At 34.4% G+C, this 21,265-nt stretch overlaps 1 protein-coding gene across 4 annotated transcripts in view; it reads right to left on the reverse strand.

Moving 5' to 3' along the window:
• ATR (ATR checkpoint kinase) overlaps positions 1 to 21,265 on the reverse strand; it is a 103,644-nt gene that overhangs the window by 30,749 nt on the left and 51,630 nt on the right. For all 4 annotated transcript variants that reach the window (XR_015727884.1, XR_015727885.1, XM_045791917.2 and 1 more), the window contains 12 exons: positions 20,895 to 21,008; positions 18,180 to 18,295; positions 15,883 to 16,003; positions 14,126 to 14,263; positions 12,525 to 12,735; positions 9,945 to 10,123; positions 7,271 to 7,435; positions 5,665 to 5,756; positions 3,702 to 3,793; positions 3,291 to 3,468; positions 1,845 to 2,024; positions 1,240 to 1,399 (listed from right to left, as the gene is read on the reverse strand). Coding sequence is in view for 2 of the 4 variants with exons in the window: in XM_045791917.2 (XP_045647873.2) it covers positions 1,240 to 1,399; positions 1,845 to 2,024; positions 3,291 to 3,468; positions 3,702 to 3,793; positions 5,665 to 5,756; positions 7,271 to 7,435; positions 9,945 to 10,123; positions 12,525 to 12,735; positions 14,126 to 14,263; positions 15,883 to 16,003; positions 18,180 to 18,295; positions 20,895 to 21,008 (1,746 nt within the window). In the remaining 2 variants the exon portion in view is untranslated. The remainder of the gene's footprint in view (positions 1 to 1,239; positions 1,400 to 1,844; positions 2,025 to 3,290; positions 3,469 to 3,701; positions 3,794 to 5,664; positions 5,757 to 7,270; positions 7,436 to 9,944; positions 10,124 to 12,524; positions 12,736 to 14,125; positions 14,264 to 15,882; positions 16,004 to 18,179; positions 18,296 to 20,894; positions 21,009 to 21,265) is intronic.

Genomic DNA, 21,265 nt, shown 5'->3' on the forward strand with positions numbered 1-21,265 from the left:
AATATCAAAAGATGGGGCACCTAGAGTGGCTCAGTTGGTAGAGCATGCAACTTTTTTTTTTTTTTTTTTTGAGAGCGCATGTGTGAGGCTCTATCTCACGACCCTGAGACTGTGACCTGAGCTGAAAATCAAGAGTCAGAAGCTTAACCAACTGAGCCACCCAGACACCCCAAGCCTGCTCAGGGTCATGAGTTTGAGACTCAGGTTGGAAGCAGAGTTTACTTAAGAAAAAAGAAAATCAAGAAGATATTTCTAGGGAAAATGTAGTCTCCACTTGGATGTGGAAAATGAGGAAAAGGAAGAAGTTCAAAATGATACCCAGATTTCTGTCTTAGATGAGAGGATACAACAGAGTCCTATTTAGAGAAACAGAGAATATATGAGAAGCAGTCATTGAATAGTAAAGGATGAACTGCATTTTGAACATACTGAATTTAAGGTATTACAAGACAAAGACTAGACGAGCTTAGAAAAAGACCAGGTACTGACAAGTATAAGCTGAATCATTACTTTCGCCTCCACAATCACAGATGGCACCAGCAACAGTTGCTGAATGTCAATTTCAGAACATGCTATGCTTACTACTAATTCCAGACTGGCGGCAAACATAAGGAGGTATGTAAGTAATAACCATTTAAATCTGGGGCGTAATCTTTGCAGGTAGTTCAGATACTCAAAAAGCTTCTTTCTCATTACTATTGCTTCAATCTGGGGATTGCTGGGGACTTCTGTTCTTATGCTAAGCCTTTCCTGATAGGCTAGATCAGAAATTAATCTTGACAATAAAACCGGACTAATTATCTGCCAAGGATAGAAGTTTGGAACAGTGTTATTTTCATTTAACAAATACTTTTGAGTGTCTACTACATGTACCCTGTATATATACAGGAGGTAAAAACAAAGTAAAAATTGGCTGCTTCTCTCAAGGAAAAAAAAAAAAAAGGGAAAACAGATGAAAACTGAAAGAACTGCACTTTAATCTTGAAATGGAAAAGATGTTTAGGGACTTCAGGAAAGAAGGAATGGTTTCTTCTAAATTATGATAAAATGATAAAGATGACAGAAAATGACTCTGAAAGTAGATTAGGGATCATCTCTTAGTCAGGCATTGATAGGTAGTATATAATCTACAACAGAATATGTGTGAGTGTGAGTGTGTGTGTGTGTGTGTGTGTGTGTATATATATATATATATATATATATATATATATATATACATGATGTTCTCTTGGCCATTACCTTGGACCACAGCCACTTTGCCCTTTCCACATACAGTTCAGCAAGCCGTGATTCTCCAGCATTAAGGAGAGCATTATAGGCTGTCTGGTGGTGACCAGCTTTTCTAGCTACTCTGGCACTCTGTAGCCAGCATTCTCCAACCATTTCATTGTAATCTGGTCTAAATGAAAATGACAAAAACAGGGGGAAAGAGCATTTTTAAGTATATTCAACAATTTAACTAAAAATATCTCTTCTTGAAATGGAACCTTCTCAATATACTATTTCAAAGAAATCAAAGAAGATTAATTTGTTAAAAATCTGATTTAATCTTCTTAGCGTGCTCAAGTTTTGTCAATTACAAGTCTATGAAAATTCTAATACTGACTTATATCTGTACCTCTCCCAGATACATTAACAATAAAAAATGATATATTGCATATAAAAGTAATTCTCAAGTTGTAGGTTCACTTCAACTTACATAGTATTGCTTTGACAATTGATAATAGAAAAATATAGATTCAAAGAGAAAATTAAGAAAGATAAATACTCCCAAGTAATATGCAAATGTAATAGTAAATTCATGATTGCTGACATGAAAAAAAAAAAAAAGAAGTGTGAAAAACCTTTTGTTGAGGCTTAATAAAGCTCTCCGGAGAGCCAGGATGGGCTCCTTGGCTCTGTAGGAATTCTGGGTCATTTCTAGTCGAGCTACCCAGTTTAGAGAATCTTCTTGGGAACTGTCACGTGGCGACTGGTGAAAAAGTGGTTTGATGCTATGCTCCAACTCACACAACATGTGCAATCTGAAGAGAGATAGAGCCTATGTTAAAATGTTATCATATTCACCCTATTAATCTCATATACAAAGTACATACTCAAATTAGCCATGAAGAATCTGAAATGTGAAGCCTTTGGAAGAACTTCAGCCAATATATATTCTTGGTAATATAAACAGTAACATTTTTATCTTTTTAAATTGGATATAAAACACAACTTAGGTTGATTTAAACGTTTGGTGCTTTGCTATGGTCCCCAAATTCCTATTAAATTGGAGAAGAGTATATAAAACTAAATTCAAGTGTATGAAAACAAATTTTATTACATATGTAACAACAAAAAAAATATGGATCCATTATAAATCAACAGAAATATCTGCATATATTGCTGGTGCTTCTGTAAGAGGGCCTGACATAGTAGATGCCAGCAAAAAATTGTGAAATAATGCAATTTTATTTTTTCTAAGAATGATGGAAATACTCACGACACATTCACACTAGCTTTTTTTCCATTTATTATACTCAGTGTCTATGACTCAGTGTTCAAGGACGCAGCTGAGTAGCTACAGAAGAGAATTAATCTCAGTGGTCCAACTTACAGTTTCATTAAACTATTACCAAAGGGGCCAATACAAATTATAGTAAATTCTTCTAAATTAAAAAGAAAAAGTTCTTACTTATTTTTAAAATTATAACATCTATTAATTTCCTCAGGTGAACTAACAGACCTGAAATGTTTTTCATCATTTTCTTCCTTATCTCTAAAAGTTAATTTTCCTTTCTACTAGTGTAATGCCTACATTTTTGGGGCAGGAAATGTCAAATGCATTTCTAAATGAGGAGAGGAAACTAACAAGTACTGAGCACCAAAGTGTCAGGCACAGTACATGTCTACACGACTTAGGTTAGTTATAGAGCAAGTACAATATGACGTAACAAAAGGATGAATACAAGATATTCTTATTTTTTAGAAGTCTCATAATTGCCTTTCCAATGAAAAGGATATATATTAGAACATTTTTTAAAAACTAAAGGGTGAGGGGCACCTGGCTGGCTCAGTTGGTAGAGCATTGAGTTGTGAGTTTGAGCCCCATGCTGGGCATAGAGATTACTTAAAAAACAAAACAAAATTAAAAAACTATTAAGGTGATTGCGAGATAAAGGAATAAAAGAGCCATTGTGTGTAGATACACATGATACCAAATATATTATTGCTTATTTACTAACCAAATGTTCCAATCTGTCAGAAGACAGTTACACACCAGGAATATAAAGATGGAAACCCCCATATACCTTACAATATATTCATATCCTCGTTGATAAGAGCCTCTTTCGAAGCTTGCAGCTGAAAGAGGTACAATTTGTTCTGCTCTCACTAGTTTCAGTGTGTCATAAAAAGCTGTGGTATCTCTTTTTTTGGCTGATAATAATAGCTGTCCCAGTCTGACACTCCATGTTGTAGATTTCCCATCTGAAAAATAAATGTAGAGTCAAGGAATGCCATAGGGCCCCAAAACAAGCCTTATTTCATTTGGTAAAATGGTCAGCAGAGATACTGGAACAGATGGTTTCATTCTACTTTGAACAACTAAACAAGGCAATTATAAAACAAGCTGAAAGATTAATTATAGATGTTACTTAGCTACTTAAGTCTGAATATTTATAGCATATTAAAACTGCTTATATATTAAGAAGTAATTTTACCTGCTGCCAAATAGTTTTCCACCAAATCCCACTGTGACAATTTCCAAGCTGCTTCCACTCTGTATGTGTTTAATTCATCTGTCCATTCAGACCTATTAAGAGAAGCCAATATCAACCAAACTTTATTTAAAGTGGCATTCAGAGATTTTTTTCATTGTTTTAGAACTCTATTTACTATATTTATTTATTACTCTATTTATTGTATTATATTGTATTTTTGTACTTAGATACAAAACAGTTATCTCTATCCAAAATAACCCCTCAATTGTTAATCTTTCCATTCCCCCAAAACATTTTTTTCAATAATTACTTCTAAAAGGGCCATTTAAAAATTCCATTCCTTAACAAATTAAATTGTGCCATATATTAGAATAGAATCAATGCCTGGGTAATTACAAAGTGCAGTTGTAAAATTAGCTGTGTGCTTAACTTACATTTAAAAAATGTAATACGTGAGTGAATTTTTTACTTACAAAAAAATCTAAAACAGCAGCATAAATACTGAATACCCTCTAATTTCTAAAAACTGTTCAAAACAAGGCTAAAAGAAATGCACTAGAAATACAGTTTTCTGAAGTCCAGTTGTGAATAATTTTACAAGCTTATCACCAGGTGCCAAAAATATCAAAATTTTAAGATAAAAATCCGAGTAGAATTAGCAGGATTTGCTATCTAGAGGGGATGTTCCATACTAAGCATTACACCAAGTACTAAAACACAATGAAGATCAGGCTGTGAGAACTTATCCAGAAAAATAGGAAGATTAAAAATAGTAATATAGTCAACAATTTTGGAGAAATATTTGTTTAAATGCAAATATTCTCCCCAAGGAAAACACGACCATTTGATTCAATAGGAAAGAGCAATCTTGACTGAATATTGACACTTGCCTTTTCAGAGCTCAAAGATCAAAAGGCCCTATGTACCCTAGATCCAGAAAGAAGACAAGAGGAGTCTAACTGTTCAGCATACATAATTAGGAAACTTGACACCTAGGCTTGACCCGTGACAAACCTTCCCAAATTACTTTATTTATAAGGTCTCTCAACTAACCTAGAGAAACATCTAAAACATATAACCATTCTTTCTCTGCCTCTGCAAAGCTTCCTCCCCCATTTCATGAATTCCACCACTGTGAAACCATCTGATTAACAGTGAGTTTCTCTGCTCTCAAACATTATAGAATTGTGGTCTTTACAAATCATTGCTGGGAATTTATAGAAACTATACTCGGAAGAACTGTTTTGAGAGTCCTAACTAAAAACGGTGGCCAGTGTGCTCTTTGGTTAACTGGGATACCATCCCTTTTGATCAGATCTCACTGCCCAGAATAGTCAGTTGACATCTGGTAAATTTATCAAGAAGTAAGTCTTTTAGCTCTCAGAGCAAGGCAGCTTCAAGAGCAGAATCAACCTCCACAGTTATTTCTCAGACCAGAAGAACTGTGCAGCCTTAATCTTTGTCATACATAAGTACTGCTTTTTTGTATCATTTGGTTTGCTATAACAAACCCATTTTCTTTAGGAAAGAAGGCAGCTTTCATTTTTATCAATCCTTTAGGGAAAAATCAACCCACACAGTCTGGAGTGGTATTCTATAAACCAGTCACAAGGTTTCCCCCTCCACAACACAGAAAATAACTGGTGTTGATAATGCAGACAGAGCTTCGATACTTTTTGGAAGTGTTCCTATGAGCCTCACTTGTAGCAGGTGAGCTTGGGAAGGTTTCTGTCTTAAAGCCAATATAATTCAAGGGTGACTCTTGGGACAGAAGATAAGCTGTTAAGTGCTACATCAACTTATGGCAAAGTAGAAAAAAATATTTTTTGTTGCATATCTCCAACACCATGAAAACATAAAAAATATTTCGTTTCTTCAATAAATGTTATGTCAACCCAATTCACTAATTAAAATTTTCCCATTCAGATATAACAAAAGAAAATCATTCTTTAAAAAATATTACCTGTTAGCATGTACTCCATTCACCTGAGTGATTACGGTAGACAGCTGACCAAGACCTAACATGGACTTCACTACACCATGATAATGAATGATCTAGAAATTTGAAAATATTTATAACAGCAATTATCATTTCAAATATACCTTGGAAAACAAAGACAGTTTAACTGATATTCATTAAAAAGTACCATTTGCCTCATTGAGCCTATCCTTAGTTCAGCAACTGACTTGCCTGGCCTACTGGCAAAGCCCCCAACAATGTCTTCACACATGTGAATATTAAAAATTATAGGGGCGCCTGGGTGGCACAGCGGTTAAGCGTCTGCCTTCGGCTCAGGGCGTGATCCCAGCGTTATGGGATCGAGCCCCTCATCAGGCTCCTCCACTATGAGCCTGCTTCTTCCTCTCCCACTCCCCCTGCTTGTGTTCCCTCTCTCGATGGCTGTCTCTATCTCTGTCAAATAAATAAATAAAAAATCTTAAAAAATAAATATATATATATATACATAACCTAAAATATTCTCAGACTGAATTTATTATTTTTTCCAGATTCGGTCTAATTTTTGGTTCAAATCAAATATAAAAGTAAGGAGTACTCTTTAATATTTTGTTTAAAGATTATTGGCAATACTAATTCTCACACAAAAATTAAAATTCAAAGTTCACAGTAACATTAATATAGATTCAGGGCTTTAGTAACTAAAAACTTATACAGGATTATACAGTATTCTTTAAAATTGAAAACAAGGGGTGCCTGGGTGGCTCAGTTGTTAAGCGTCTGCCTTCAGCCCAGGGCATGATCCCAGGGTCCTGGGATCGAGCCCCACATGGGGCTCCCTGCTCTGCTGGGAGCCTGCTTCTTCTTCTCCCACTCCCCTTGCTTGTGTTCCCTCTCTCGCTGGCTGTCTCTCTCTCTGTCAAATAAATAAATAAAATCTTAAAAAAAAATAAACAAAAATCTATGAAATGCTTTAAAAGATAAAATAAAATTGAAAACAAGATTGTGAGAAATGAAGACTGTGTACATTGAGCTTCTGAGAAAATGAACATGTCAAATACAACAAAAAGCAATATCCCAAGATTAGAGAGAATCTAAGCCAAGATTATAAATCAATAATTCTAAACTCCCTTTCTGTCCTTGTAAACATGAGCTATATTAACATACCCCCATTATAATTGTAGCTCAGTGATTCTAAGGGACCATTTCAGAAATTCACAGATGATGGTAGGGGGCATTTGAAATCTGAAAATGTTTCCTAGGCTGTAGGGAATCACAATTATTATTAAATAATTGACATATGTGTTTTACTTTTTATTGCAAACTAAAATTGTATACATCTGAGTAACTGGACACACAGCTTAATATAAATATAATCCTCAACAAACCTCATTCATTTGGGGGATTTCTAAGGTCACAGAAATTTGGCACTGAAGGGATATTTGAGATCATCTCACATCTCTATTTTTATCAATCAGGAACTCAAGCTCAGACATGATTAACTATTTTCTAGACACATTGTGATACTAGTGGAGACAGTACTGAAACTAAGATTTCCAGAGTTCCTACTTCAGGGCCTTTTTATTATGTAGCCTTTCATTTATTATCTTACCTGGTCTGGTTCTAGCTGAATAGCCCTGTCATAACAAGCAGTGGCATCCCTCAGTAAGCCAATGCTTTCATGTTCAAGGATCTGTTCTTTGAGAGATGGTTCTGCCTTTCGAATTGCGCTTACTCCAGCCACTCCATCTGGTTCATGCATAGCAGCATACAATTTCTTTGTTCAACCGTAACAAAACGATAAAATAAGAGAAAAACACGCAACTAGAAATAATACTATAAAACCACCAGTTTATGTGAAAGGAGCATATGAGAACTTTTCTCAAAGCAACAGTAAGTATTTGCTTCAAGGCAGACTTCACAGTAAAATTATAAACTTATTTCCAGGCATCCTATTATTTTTAACAACTTTGTTCCACTTAAATACAAATCTACATTAGTAATTGTTATTGATAACAAGAGTTACCAAGAATGGCAAGGTCCCGAAAGCTCTTTAAATCCACTTAGGATAAATTCTGTTGAATACAGTTTATAAGTATTACAAAATTTTTAAATAAGTATTTTAATATATTGATATTGAGATACCTCAAACCTGAGTTTCAACTGAAGGGGATATTCAGGTTGGAGATAAAAATTTGGCAGCAATCAGCACAAAGATGTTCTTTAAAGGCAGGGGAAAAGGGCAGGATTCAGTAAATGAACAAAGAGAGAGAGGAGGAAATGGGGACAGCGAAGGAGACTGGAGTACTTCTATATTACGAGAAAGAACTAACAAATAAAACTGAGAAGAGAAACCAGAGTAGTTAACAGGAAGCTGGACAATGTGATATCCCAGAAGCCATGAAGTAAAAGCAAATGTCTTAATGAAAAAGGAGAGGTCACATGATTCTGCGAGACTAAGAAAATGAGACCTGGGAAACATTTATTGGATTTGGTAACATGGAGGCCACTGATTTTCTTAGCAAGAGTAGTATCAGTGAAATAGAGAAAGAAATCTTGTTGGAATGGTCAAAAAATGAATGGGAAGTAAAGTGAATACAGAGAAGATAAACAGTTCTTTTAAAACTGGTTATAAAGGGAGACAGAGAAATGGGCAGTATCTGAAGGAGAATATAAGACCAAGGGAATTATTAAAAATTAAGATGGTCGATACCAGACCATGTCTACATACTCTGGTTGAGGAAGATAAATTATTGATACTAGAGAAAGCAGGAATATTGAAGGACTGAAATCAAGAACACAAACAGATGGACTGAATTTTGACAGGAAGGGATCCTTCCTAAGGAATAACAGAAGACAAGAAAAAAAGGATATGGTACAGAAGCCAGTGTATTTTCAAATCTGGTGGACATCTGGCTTCCATTTTCTCAATGATAACAAAACCAGATCACTAGTTGAGAGTAAGTGAGGTAGAAGCTGAGAAATGAGAAAAACAGTCATCTTGAAGAGCTGGAAGGCAGGCTTACTAGAGGAACACAGATCTACTGAAGGTAGTATTAAAGAGTACTGCTGAGGTCTCAGATTATAAACTTAAAGTAAAAGCAGTTAAAAATCCACTGTGATGTTTCTCCAGCAATGTGCCAACTGCTTAAATGCAGACACTGGCAAGGCAGATGGGTGAGTTTATCTAAGAATGTTATTTTACAAAGTGAGTATCACACAGAGGGAGAAAGACAAGGGTGAACATCTTTGTAAGGTAATGATTTTAATAATGAACAATAGACTCAAAGCTAGACAAGGAGAAAAATAAACACAGGAGAAGGCTAATACTCATCCAAAGACTACAAGCTACCGGGGTGCCTGGATGGCGCAGTAGGAGGAGAATGAGACTCTTGATCTCAGGGCTGTGAGTTCGAGCCCCACTTTGGGTGTACAGATTATTTAAATATATAATAAAAACTTAAAAAAAGAAGACTATAAGCTACTAATTTTTCAGTTTCTCACTCCCTTTTGCTTTTGACTTGAAAAAAAAGTCTACCAATTTTGACCTCTTATTTAATCCCCCTATATTAGCCCCACCTCCCCTTTTGTTTCCTTCCCTACACAATCAAAATATTATCACCTAAACCATTATTTCACCAGCACTATCATGCCCGATTCCTGTTATAACCAGCACGCCCACCCCAAATTCAGGCCCACGTTTCTCATGAGAATAACAATGGCCTGCTTCCCTTGCATCACAGCTATTTCAAAGCCTCCCTCCATGACTGCCATAGTCATTTAGCTAAAATACCATTCTGACCATGGTACTTCCTTGGTTCAAATCCTCTAAGAATTTTGGATCACTTAAAAGGTCCTTTATGTTGTATCTTTCCTCTGCCATTCCCAAACTGACACTTTACTCTTTAGCTCATACCCTGTTCTTTCCCAACCTCACACAAATGCCTCTGTTTGAAATATCTTACCTCCTTCTTTTACCTATCTACCACCCATGCTTTAAGAGCCAGCTTAGACGTTGTCTCCAAGAAGCCCATACTGACCCCTTGCTCACTCCCATCTCCTACCCTACTCCACACAGAGCAAACTTAAGTGCCTTTCCCCAGGGCACATATATATCTTTACACCAAACTGACGTTTATCTCTCCCCACTAATCTGTAAGCTGCTAAAGTGCTCATAAATATCTAGTAGCTAGCACAGCATCTAAAACACTCAATAAAATGAACAATATAAACATAAAAGACTGGCAATATTAAACATCACTGAATTTACTGTATTAATTTCAAACCTGTAAAAATCCAAGATGTTCTTGAATATTTTGTTTCTTTTCTGTAATAAATGATTCAAAGTGCATTACAGCTCGTGTGTATGCTTTGGAGCGAAAGGAAGCTACTGCCAGGGTATCCTGAGGTATGAGGTCTAGAAAACGAGTTACACTCTGATAGTCTTCATAATCCGCAGTAGATACTAGATTACAAAAAGACAGTTGAGTGATTAAAGAATACAAGATGAAATTTTAAAAGTGTCAATTTAAATTCTAATTTATTTAAATTCAATTTAGTTCACTAAATAAATTAATCTAAATGTATTAGAGTATAATACTTAGAATGTAACTACCAGAGGATTGCTCAGAGGAGTCCTGCTCCAACTCCACCATTATCACTTACCTTACTTGGAGATATTTAACTTATTTGAGCTTCTGTTTCCTCATACATAAAAGGGAAATATTAGTATTGTCCTGCCTTCCTTACAATGTTGTTGTGAGGATTAAATGTAAATCTGTATTATACCATATCATTTCACTCATATGTGGAATTTAAGAAACAAAACAAACGAGCAAAGGGGAAAAAAGAGAGAGAGGGGCAAACCAAGAAAACAACTGATGGTTACCTGAGGGGAGGAGAAGGGGGATAGGTGAAATAGGTGATGGGGATTAGGAGCGCACTTGTGATGAGCACCGGGTGATATATGGAAGTGTCAAATCACAATATTGTACACCTGAAACTGATATTTCACTGTGTGTTAAGTAACTGAAATTTAAATTAAAAAAAAAACTAAAAAAAAGAGAAAATCTGTATAAATGTTGAAAAGATATAAAGATGATAAAAAAGAAACAAAGATGAGTTATTTATTAATGATAATTATAAAAACACTGATAAAGTGTAACAGTAGGTAAAAAGCAGAATTACAGAAATAGCTTCTTTTTAAAGTTTAGAATTGTTAACAATCTACTTTTTCCTCTGTTGCCACATAAACAATATCAACTGTTTTAATGAAAATTCAAAGTAGAAGTACCTTTGAAGTAAAATCACAAATACTTTAGGGTAATTTTTTTCAAGAATCTAAGACATAAATTGGAAACTTCAAAATGAGGACAGTCCAAGTTTATGAATTCTTATTTAAAACTTATAAGTTTTAGTAGCAATTCATAACAGTTTGTAGAGAATAGGAAACAGAAATAAGTTTCTTCAAAATTTAAATAAGACAGTAAATTTAAAAGCAATTATATTTAAAGTAAGTCCCTGATTACTCCAAAATTTGTAGATCATTCAAATTATGAGAAATGTTAAAAATATTGTACTTTTGAACCATTACAAATGTTATTCTTAAAAGCTAATATTTCCCTTGTAATGTTAATGTTAGCAGGAATGGCGATAGAGGTTGTATTTCATTTTATAGAACCTTTTACACATGCAGAAATAGGAACAAACATCAACTTGTTAAATCAATGGAAAATATATTAATAATTAGCCAAAGGCCTCAGAAAAACAACCCACAGATAATTGTTTGCAAGTCCGAAAACATTTAGAAAAAGAAACTATTGTGCTTAACAATAGGAATGTATGTGCTTTCCCCATTTTTATGAACAAGAGGAGAACTGCGTAAGTGAAACTGAGAACTGCGTAAGTGAAAGTCTCCTTAAGGACTGTTAACCATTCAATTTTTTCAATTAGCCTCAAAGTCTAGGGGGCAAAACACGTGATTTCCATTAAAATAGCTGAGATATACAGAAGCAGAATGAATATAATTCTGCTCACCAAATGCTTCTATTCTAGGGGGCATTTTTAACTCTAATGAGAGTCCACTTTTAGTTACCTTAGTGGGGGAGTTGTAGTATCACAGGAAAAAAACTGCACATATTTGGTATAGCAGGGTGTAATATAGTAATGTGTATTAAGCATATTTGGAGAGACTGCTGGATACCAAACACTACCAGAGACAGGAAAAACAAAAGAATAAAATGAATGAAACGAATAGAAAGGAGAAAAAAAAAAAAAACTGACCATGAAATGAAATTAACAGCTCTTTTGAAATTTAAAACTTCCATGTGAAAAAGATTGCAAAGAGTATTTTGTAAGTGAAAAAGGATAAAGAACACTTTACTACACACATATATATATGTATGTATATGTGTGTACGTATATGTATGTGTAAACACACATAGTACACTGAGGGGACATAGTAAATACACACAATACACTGAGGAGACATGGAGTAAAAGATTTAGCACTGAGGGGTCAGTTATTAACAATATTAACATGTCATTTATTTCACATTTTACAATTTATATATTCATCATCTCATTTAATCCTCAGTACTCTAAGGGAGATAATATTAATCCTATATTATACAAAGAAAAATCAGGCATGTGTCTTGACTAAGGTAGTGAGAGTAGGATTTAAAGAGAGGTTTTCTGACTACAAATTCTCTTGCTTTTTCTCAGCAAAAAGTCTACTTCAGGGGAGAAAAAGGTAAGCAAGAAAACATAGATCTTTAAAAAGCTAATGCTTAAATTACAGAATTCATATAGGAAGTAGCTAACTGGGTAATAATTAAGAGAAGAAAATAAACACAAGTTATGACTCACCTACTGAGTCTACTTTATCTCTGTTTGATTTGCTTTGTGGAAATTTCTCTGCATTCAGTGCCTGAAATTTGTGCCTTGCCCATTGTGTGAGATGGTCAAGCATGGAGAAGACAGTCTGTGTACTGAGTTGACACAGATCAGATGCACTGTCTTGGGTACTTATGATATGTTGATCATCATGCTTTAGAACTGCCATAATTTCTGCATAAACCTAAGAAGAACTCATTTTATGTTAATAATGTGCCATGTAAATCATTTTGCTATTACCTGACATGTAAGACCAAGCATTCTAAGGCAACAGTAAGTCAGAACAGATAATTTTGCAGTCTCTAATAAAACTTTAAATGTATATACCATATAACCCAATGGTTCTGTTTTTTGGAATACACCCTAAACACACATACACAAACGCTTTCACAAGTAAGAATCACTACAATGCGTACCATGGCATCGTAAGAACAAAAAAACTGGAAATAATCAGTGTTATGGCAATAAACTATGGTACAACTACAAAATGGAAAGATTATAGTATACAGCATTAATTTAAAAAAGGGTTGCTCAATAAATATATATTGGTTAATTAAAAAAACAGGCAAGTTGCAGAATACCTACAATACCATCAAAAAACGTAAACAGAACAAACTGCATTAAAAAATAAAAAGGTTTGAAAATCTACACATCAAAAAAATTTTTAAAAGATTTATTTATTTAGATAGAGACCGAGAGAGAACACAAGCAGGGGGAGCAGAAGAGGGAGAGGGAGAAGCAGGGAGCCTGCTAAGCAGGGAGCCTAACGCAGGGCTCGATCCCAGGACCCTGGGATCATGCCAAGAGCTGAACGCAGACACTTAACCAACTGAGCCACCCAGGCACCCCTGAAAATATACATATTAAATTAATATCAGTGATGACCTCAGGGGATGTGGGATCAGGAATGGTAGTCAAAGGGTACACTTTTACTTGTATAATTCAAATATTTACATTAAGAACATAGTAATATGCTATTTATGCTATTAAAAATAATCATTTGGGGGCACCTGGGTGGCTCAATCGGTTAAGCATCCAGCTCTTGATTTGGCTCAGGTCATGATCTCAGGGTCGTGGGCTCAAGCCCTGCACTGGGCTCTACGCTCAGCCCTGCTTTGGGCATCCTCTCCCTCTACCCCTCCCCCCAGTCCTGTTTTCTCTTTCTCTCTCTCAAATAAGTAAATAAATCTTTTTAAAAAAATAATCATTTTTAAAAAAGAAGTGTTATATGTATGTGGTTAAAAAATGGAACTTTACAAAATATTATAAAACAAAAAGTAAAATAGTCTCCTTCCCCTAACCTAATCCACAGTACTATGCACCAGGAAAAACCACTCTCAGTGATTTCTTATGTACTCTTTATTTCAAAAAGTTCTTTGTATATTGGGGCATATATAAGCATTGGATAATTTTTCAATAGATAAAAGGTTAAAAAGATTTTTAAGAATTAGACATGTACATACATAGCCAGCCATACCCTGATCTCTATTTCCTAACATGTAGCTTTTCTAATACTAATTACTAGTGGACAAATGCTTGGACAAACAGAAACCAAATAAAATGATATCTCTCACCTCTTGCTGATCTTCTTGATTACAACCCAACAAGACATACACTAGAATATGTGGAAGAAGATAGATGGTCACCTTGAAATCATGTTTCATCATAATGCTACAGCAGGTGAAGATTTTACTGGCAAGATCATGCCGAACCTGTAAACCCAAATGGTTTAGGGACAGTAAGTAATTTTATACATTCTAGTCTATTCATTAACGTCAAAAAACCATACATGAGATAATTTATCATTGCAGAGTGGGTATTCTTGTATGGAGAGGGGCATGCACGCTTCCACAGATGGATTTCAAATCACCACTAAATATCTCAAAACACCTGAACTGCTGTTGACCCCTGCAGGCAATGTCAATCACCTAAACATAAATGGCCTTTCCCCCTTAGTTAATTTTTGGATACATCATGTTTTGTTACAGATTAACCTCCATAATTCAGTGTATTTTACTTAGCTAACATTAAATTCAGTGTATTAACTCCCTGAGCACATAGTTGAGTAAAGTAAACAAAATGTGTACTCTGGGGCAGTACGTTAAGTATAAGACTCACATTTTTAATAAGTAATAAACAGTAATTAACTACAGGAAAAAAATTAAAAACTAAATTACTTGGTATTAGAGTCAAATTTTATTGTTAGGATCTAACCTCAGATTTGTCAAAATTACTTGTTCTCTTATTAAAATTTAAAGATTTTTTTTTTCCTTCTCAAATACAAACACTTCACTTAAAAACAACAACAACAAGAAAAAAACGACCAAAAACTAAACTAAATCAAAGATTCCAGATCTGGAAGTAATTAACTTAATGGTATTCTACATTTCACATAATATATTTTCAGTATGTTCATAAAAACACAAGAAACTTAAAGCGCCTGTGTGACTCAGTTGGCTAAGCGTTCGACTCTTGATTTCAGCTCAGGTCATGATCTCAGAGGGTCGTGAGATAGAGCCCTGCATCACATTTGACTCTGTGCTGGGCACGGAGCCTCCTTAAGAGCTTCTCTCTCCTCCTCCCTCTTCCTCTGCCGGCCTCCTCCAAAAAACAAATAAACCAAAACCAAACAAAACAGAAACACCAAAAAAAAAAAACAAAAAACAAAAAAAAAAAAACAAAAACCCAACCAAACCCTGAAAACTTTCTTGAAATTATCAGATAAAAATTATAATAGTAATTTTAAACACTAACAGAAATGTGAATTAAAAACAAAAGTTGTAAATTTTAAGTATGTCTTAACATTTCTTGGAACACATAGAACATTTTTGACTGTCAGGCATGTAAATATCTTATAATAGGAAAACATCAGAAATATCTCTATTTTTTCATGAAGTGTCATTTCTTAAAAATCTTTGTTTTTATTTTGGAGCAAGTTCAGATAGTGTATCCTCTTTTAGAAGAAGCCACAAAGGGATAGTATATCTTTTTATTATATAAAAAAACTTTTTTATTATGTAAAAAAACTTCAAAAAGCATTATCATTTTTTTAAACAGTATAATTTCACAATGTAAAATGAACAGACATAATGTAATGGACATTTTGCAAAGGCCACAGTAATTTGCTTGATAAAACAATTACCCTCTTACCCAGAAACTAGTAACAATAGAGAAATTGTTACTATTAGTAAACACTGTCTACAAAAAATTTCTATCACTATCAAGCACACATATTTCAATGCCTGCTATTTGCGCTATACATTCAGAGAGATGTTCTGGTTTCCTTTAAAATTTCTGTTCATTCAACTAATTCTAAACAGAGTTCTCTTACCTTTGTTATAAGATAACCTGCCCAAGATGCTGACCATTCTGCAAAGTTATTACCTAATTTACTTAAGTAAATTGGCTTCTTTACTCCAGACCAATCTGTTGACTTCTGAGAACTCTTATATCTGTAATTTTGAAAGTTTGTTTATTAAAAAATATACATATATCCATCTGTTAATAAATTAAGTATAAAACACATAAAAAACTATATTAACTCCTTCAGTGACTACCCCACTACTGCCTTGCCTTCACTAAAATATGGTTAAAGACACTACTCTTCCTATATCCTTGTTAATAGTGGGGTGGAAAGTCATTCTTACATACCCCAAGTACTTTAAAGGATTTGAGTCTGCCTCCTCCTCTTCCTCAGTGCTCCTTTCTGATCCTTCCAACTCCACCGCTGTGTAAGAAAGACTTGTTCCTTTGAGGTTCAAGCCACCCAGGCATATCATTCTCTACTCCTCATTATGGGCACCTATTAAACTTACTGATATCAAACTCACTGGTAACTTTAGTACATCTCTGTGCTTTCTTTCTTCCCTAAGTCCTACCACCCTGAGTGACTCAATGCCTGGCTGGACCAACTAATCAAACTAAAAACTTCTTAAATGACTTCCTCCTCTACTTCTTTATCAGGACTCCCTTGCCAATACAAAAAAACGTCTTCACTTCCAAAATGAACTACTTAGATATCTTACTCTATGGCCCTAGCTTCCTAAATTTCTATTTCTTTCACCCACTTATGCTAACACGTTGGCTATCCATCACTGAGCTCTTCTGTCCCTTGACTCTGTTAAACTCTCCTGATGTGTAATACCTTCTTTTCATTACTTCTTTCCTTAACGAGCATGGTCTTCATGGTCCTTCACTTCAAGAACTCTCTTATTAATATTCTCTACCCACTCCATTGCCCTACTGTTTACCAGCTGTACCCATCTGTTTCTACACATAAAAGTTTCTAAATATAAAAGGTTTCTAGGGGTGCCTGGGTGGCTCAGTTGTTAAGCATCTGCCTTTAGCTCAGGTCGTGATCCCAGGGTCCTAGGATAGAGCCCTGCATCAGGCTCCCTGCTCAGCGGGAAGCCTGCTTCTCCCTCTCCCACTCCCCCTGCTTGTGTTCCCTCTCTCGCTGCCTCTCTCTCTCTGACAAATAAATAAATAAAATCTTTAAAAATAAATAAAAAAAGGGTTTCTAAATATAAAGAGGTATCTAGCAAATAAGCATGCATATTTCAGGGCTTTTATAAAGAATTTACTACAAGGCTAGGCACTATACCAGGGCACAAAGAAGTAAAGTAATTTTCCATAGTCACATATCTAATAAGCATGTGACCTAGTGTACTTTATAGTTTCTAACTAGAAATAATTTATAACATTATAGATTTCAGTCTTTTTTTTTTTTTTTAATTTTATTTATTTGTCAGAGAGAGAGGGCACAAGCAGGGGGAGCAGCAGGCAGAGGGAGAACCATGCTCCCTGCTGAGCAAGCAGCCTGATGTAGGACTTGATCTCAAGACTCTGGGATCATGACCTGAGCTGAAGGCAGATGCTTAACCAGTTGAGCCACCCAGGCATCCAGATTTCACTCAGTCTTAACAAAATTATTAAAACTGAAAAAGAGGTTAGAATGTACTTTTTTTTAAAAAAAACAAGAGGGAGAAAATATCTTCATGAAGAGAAGTCAGAGGGTTGAAATCTCTAATCTCTAGTTCAGGTTACTAATGGCTTTGGAACTAGCTTTAAACTCTAACATTTCTGTATTAATTATGCCTATCAAAAGCTTAAACTCATTCAATTAAAAGTGGATTCTTTCAAAGTATTACTGACTGAATTAAAAAAAAAATCAATCCTTTTAGCTTCAATAAATTCATCTAAATACTTAAAATTATAGAACTTAACCAATGAGCAGACTGTACTTCTCATTTTGACAAGATTCTAGGCATAATTACAGTGGAAAATACACATTAAACTACTGAAAATACTTTTAATCTAAAAAGTTATAACAAATAACATTAATTTTATGGGGTGCCTCGGTGGCTCAGTTGGTTAAGCATCTGACTCTTGGTTTTGGCTCAGATCATGGTCTAATGGGTTGTGGGATTGGGCCCCATGTTGGGCTCTGCGCTGAGTGGGGAGTCTGCTTGAAGATTCTCTCTCCCTCTCCCTCTGCCCCTCCCCATGACTCCCACACATGCTCGCTCTCTTGCTCTCTCTAAAATAAATAAAACTTTTTAAAAAGTGACGTTAATTTTATAAAGTTAAAAACAATTTTAGAAAAATGCTTTTAATGAGTTTACAGACCTAGTATTTAGATGAGGTTCCAGGATTTCCCGAACATGCTCAGGAAATCTCCTCCACAACTGGTGACCTGGGCCATCGGTCTGCATCTCTCTACAGTCATAAATAGAAAGTAACTCCTACAAATACATAATTTACATTTGTAAATCTATAGTGAAGCAGATAAATCTTTATGCTCATCAACATCCTATACGTAATAGTGTACAAAAATAATTTTAAAATATAGAGAATTATAAAATTTTGGAGTTGCAAACTTGCTTATTAGGACATCGATTTCAATGCTTAAAACCATTTAGGTGACTTACTGAAGGTCACAAAGCTATGACACAAAGCTATTATATGTGTTCTACACATACAATATGTACTGGAATATAAGATTAAGAGCTATTTGAAGGAAAAAGTGGAACTATCTATATTCGCAGCAGTATAATCCTTTGAATTTGATTTTTTCTGAATTTTAATGAAAGTAACTACAAATCCAAAATAGTTTTAAAAATTCAAGATATCTCGAATTCTAGGTATAAAATACTGAGCTTAAAGTTGTGAAAAGCAGGGGCGCCTGGCTAGCTCAGCAGGTAGAACACATGACTCTTGTTCTCAGAGTTGTCAGTTCAAGCCCAACACTGGGAGTTTTACTTAAAAAAGAAGTTGTGAAAAGAACATGCAAATGTTAAAGACCATTTTACTATTCAAGCCCCCAAATTAAATGGTTTTATTTTACTTTCCTGAAAATAATACAACTGAGATTTTATAAATGAAGAAAAAAATCTTTGCCTCTAATACTAATACTCAAAACAAGACAAATTTGTTAGGATATTATAATTTCTATCACCTAATTACTTTTTCTTTCCAATTCCACTGACAATGACCATATGCAATAGATGTATTCCTAATATTTATAAATCTAAGCACAGTCCAGCAAAATACTTATTTTACACTTAGGTTTAGTAAAAGTGAGGAAGTATATGAAAAGTTCAAATACAAAAATATTCAGAACCCATTATCATTTAACTTTAAAATATTAAGAAAATTTCGTTTGAAGCCAGCTTTTTTTGATGTTTGGAAAAGTCACTCTAACTAACAAAAACCCTCTTAATCAAGTAGATCAGTAATTCTCTCTTTTTGGGGGGGACCATTTATACTCTTAAAAAGACGAATATACTTACAGTTGCAGACCTTGCTTCATATTTCATTGAAAAAACAGAAGCAATCCAAAGAGACTTCTATAACTTCCACCTACATATCCTCACAGCCTGGCATTATCAGTATTAGTGCCCATATGCTTTCTCTCCTCTTACTACAGATGAATTGCTTTTGTTTTTAATTAAGGCTACCCCTCCACTTGCACACTATATTCCACATCTTTTTGCCTATTAAAAGTAGCATTACATCAATTCTTTCCTACATCATCTATTCTCCTCTCTGCTGAATTGTTCCCAAGCAACATATAAGCATATTGTTATTTCTCCTATCTTCGCTCCTCTTTCTTTCCCAGCTACTATTTCATTCTTCCACTCTCCGTTAAAGACACTTTCTTGTCTTCTGGAATACCACATTCTACTACTTTACTGGCAGCTCCTTTTCAGTTTTCTTCCTTGTTCCCTCCTTTTCTCACTGATCTCTCAATGCCCAGGGCTCAATTACTAGAATCTTTTTACCTGTACTCCCTCTCTTGATCATCTTATCCAGGATCACAATTTTAAATACCATCTCTATAATGAATACCTCCAAATTTATATCTGAAACTCAGACCACTCACCATGAATTCCAGACCTGAATATCTAACAAAACAAAGAAAAATTTTTTTAAACACATAAATTTTTGAAAAAATAATCATAAAAAAGGGCAAAGAAAGCCAAACTGGAAAAATATTTACTACATGTATGATTGACAAAGGGTTAATTTCTATTATATACAAATAAGTCTTAAATAGTAATAAAAAAATAGATCTATACCAAGAGAAAAATGGGCAAAGATCATCTAAAGAAAATTCACCAAAAAAAAGCAATAAATATATAAAGGATGATATACCTCTCTCATAATTAAATGCTATTAAAGTAAAATGGTACTATTTTTCATCTGTCACACTGACAGATTAAAAATTTTGATAAAAGGCTGGTCTGTCAAAGAAGTATAACTGGTGAAACTTTTTTTGATAAAATTTATCAAATGTAAATTCTGTACTTGCTCTGCAACATATTCTAACTTCTAGATGTTTACATTATTGCTATATTCACTCGAGTGCTCAGAAATACATGTATGTTCTCTAAAGCATTTCTAAAAAAGCAACACATTGAACACATCCTAAATGTGTTTAAATAAATTTCTTAAACAAATTATGGTACATCCATATTGAATATTAAGTTATTGAAAAGAATGAAGTAGAGAACTATGTACTGAAATGGAAAATTACCCAAGACAGACTATTGAACACAAAAGAAAATCAAGTTACAGAACATCATAAGTAATATGATCTCCTTGTGTGGTGGAAAAGACATATATGTTTGTTAAATACACAGAAAAATTTCCAAAGTACCTATAATAATCTGTTAAGAGAGTACATTTCTGTACTCTGAAATGTTATCATGAACTTATATTATGATCATTATGAACTTTGATAATGATAATTTACAAAAATAAGTTTCCAACATATAGATTTACAACTTTCTTATTAGAATTCAGTAATGCAAAGCCAGTACTGACTATACATACTCTTACCTGAATGGCGTAAGCAGCTGAATCTTGAGCCCGGCTATTATCTGCATATGCAAGGTAAGCTCTTGTTAGTTCCATCAATAATCCAAAGGCAAAGCTTGAATCTTCTACTCCAGTCTCAATTAAAAAAAAAAAACAACAACAAGGATAAGGTGTATAAATTTTTTTTAAAGCTGTACCGTGCCTTACATGGTTAATTTAACTTAGTTACATAGGTGAATTTAACTTAGAAAAGGAAAGGACATTAAGGTTTAAACTAAGTTTGGTACCAAGACTAAAACATAGTCTGTAACCAAGAAGCCAAACCTAAGCTATTTATAAAGCATATTAGAATCATTAGACTCTTGCATAGCTCCAACAATTTTCATCCTTTT

Source organism: Ursus americanus, chromosome 20, assembly GCF_024610735.1.
Source record: "Ursus americanus isolate L20-20 chromosome 20, mUrsAme1.1.p, whole genome shotgun sequence".
Lineage (NCBI taxonomy): Eukaryota > Metazoa > Chordata > Mammalia > Carnivora > Ursidae > Ursus > Ursus americanus.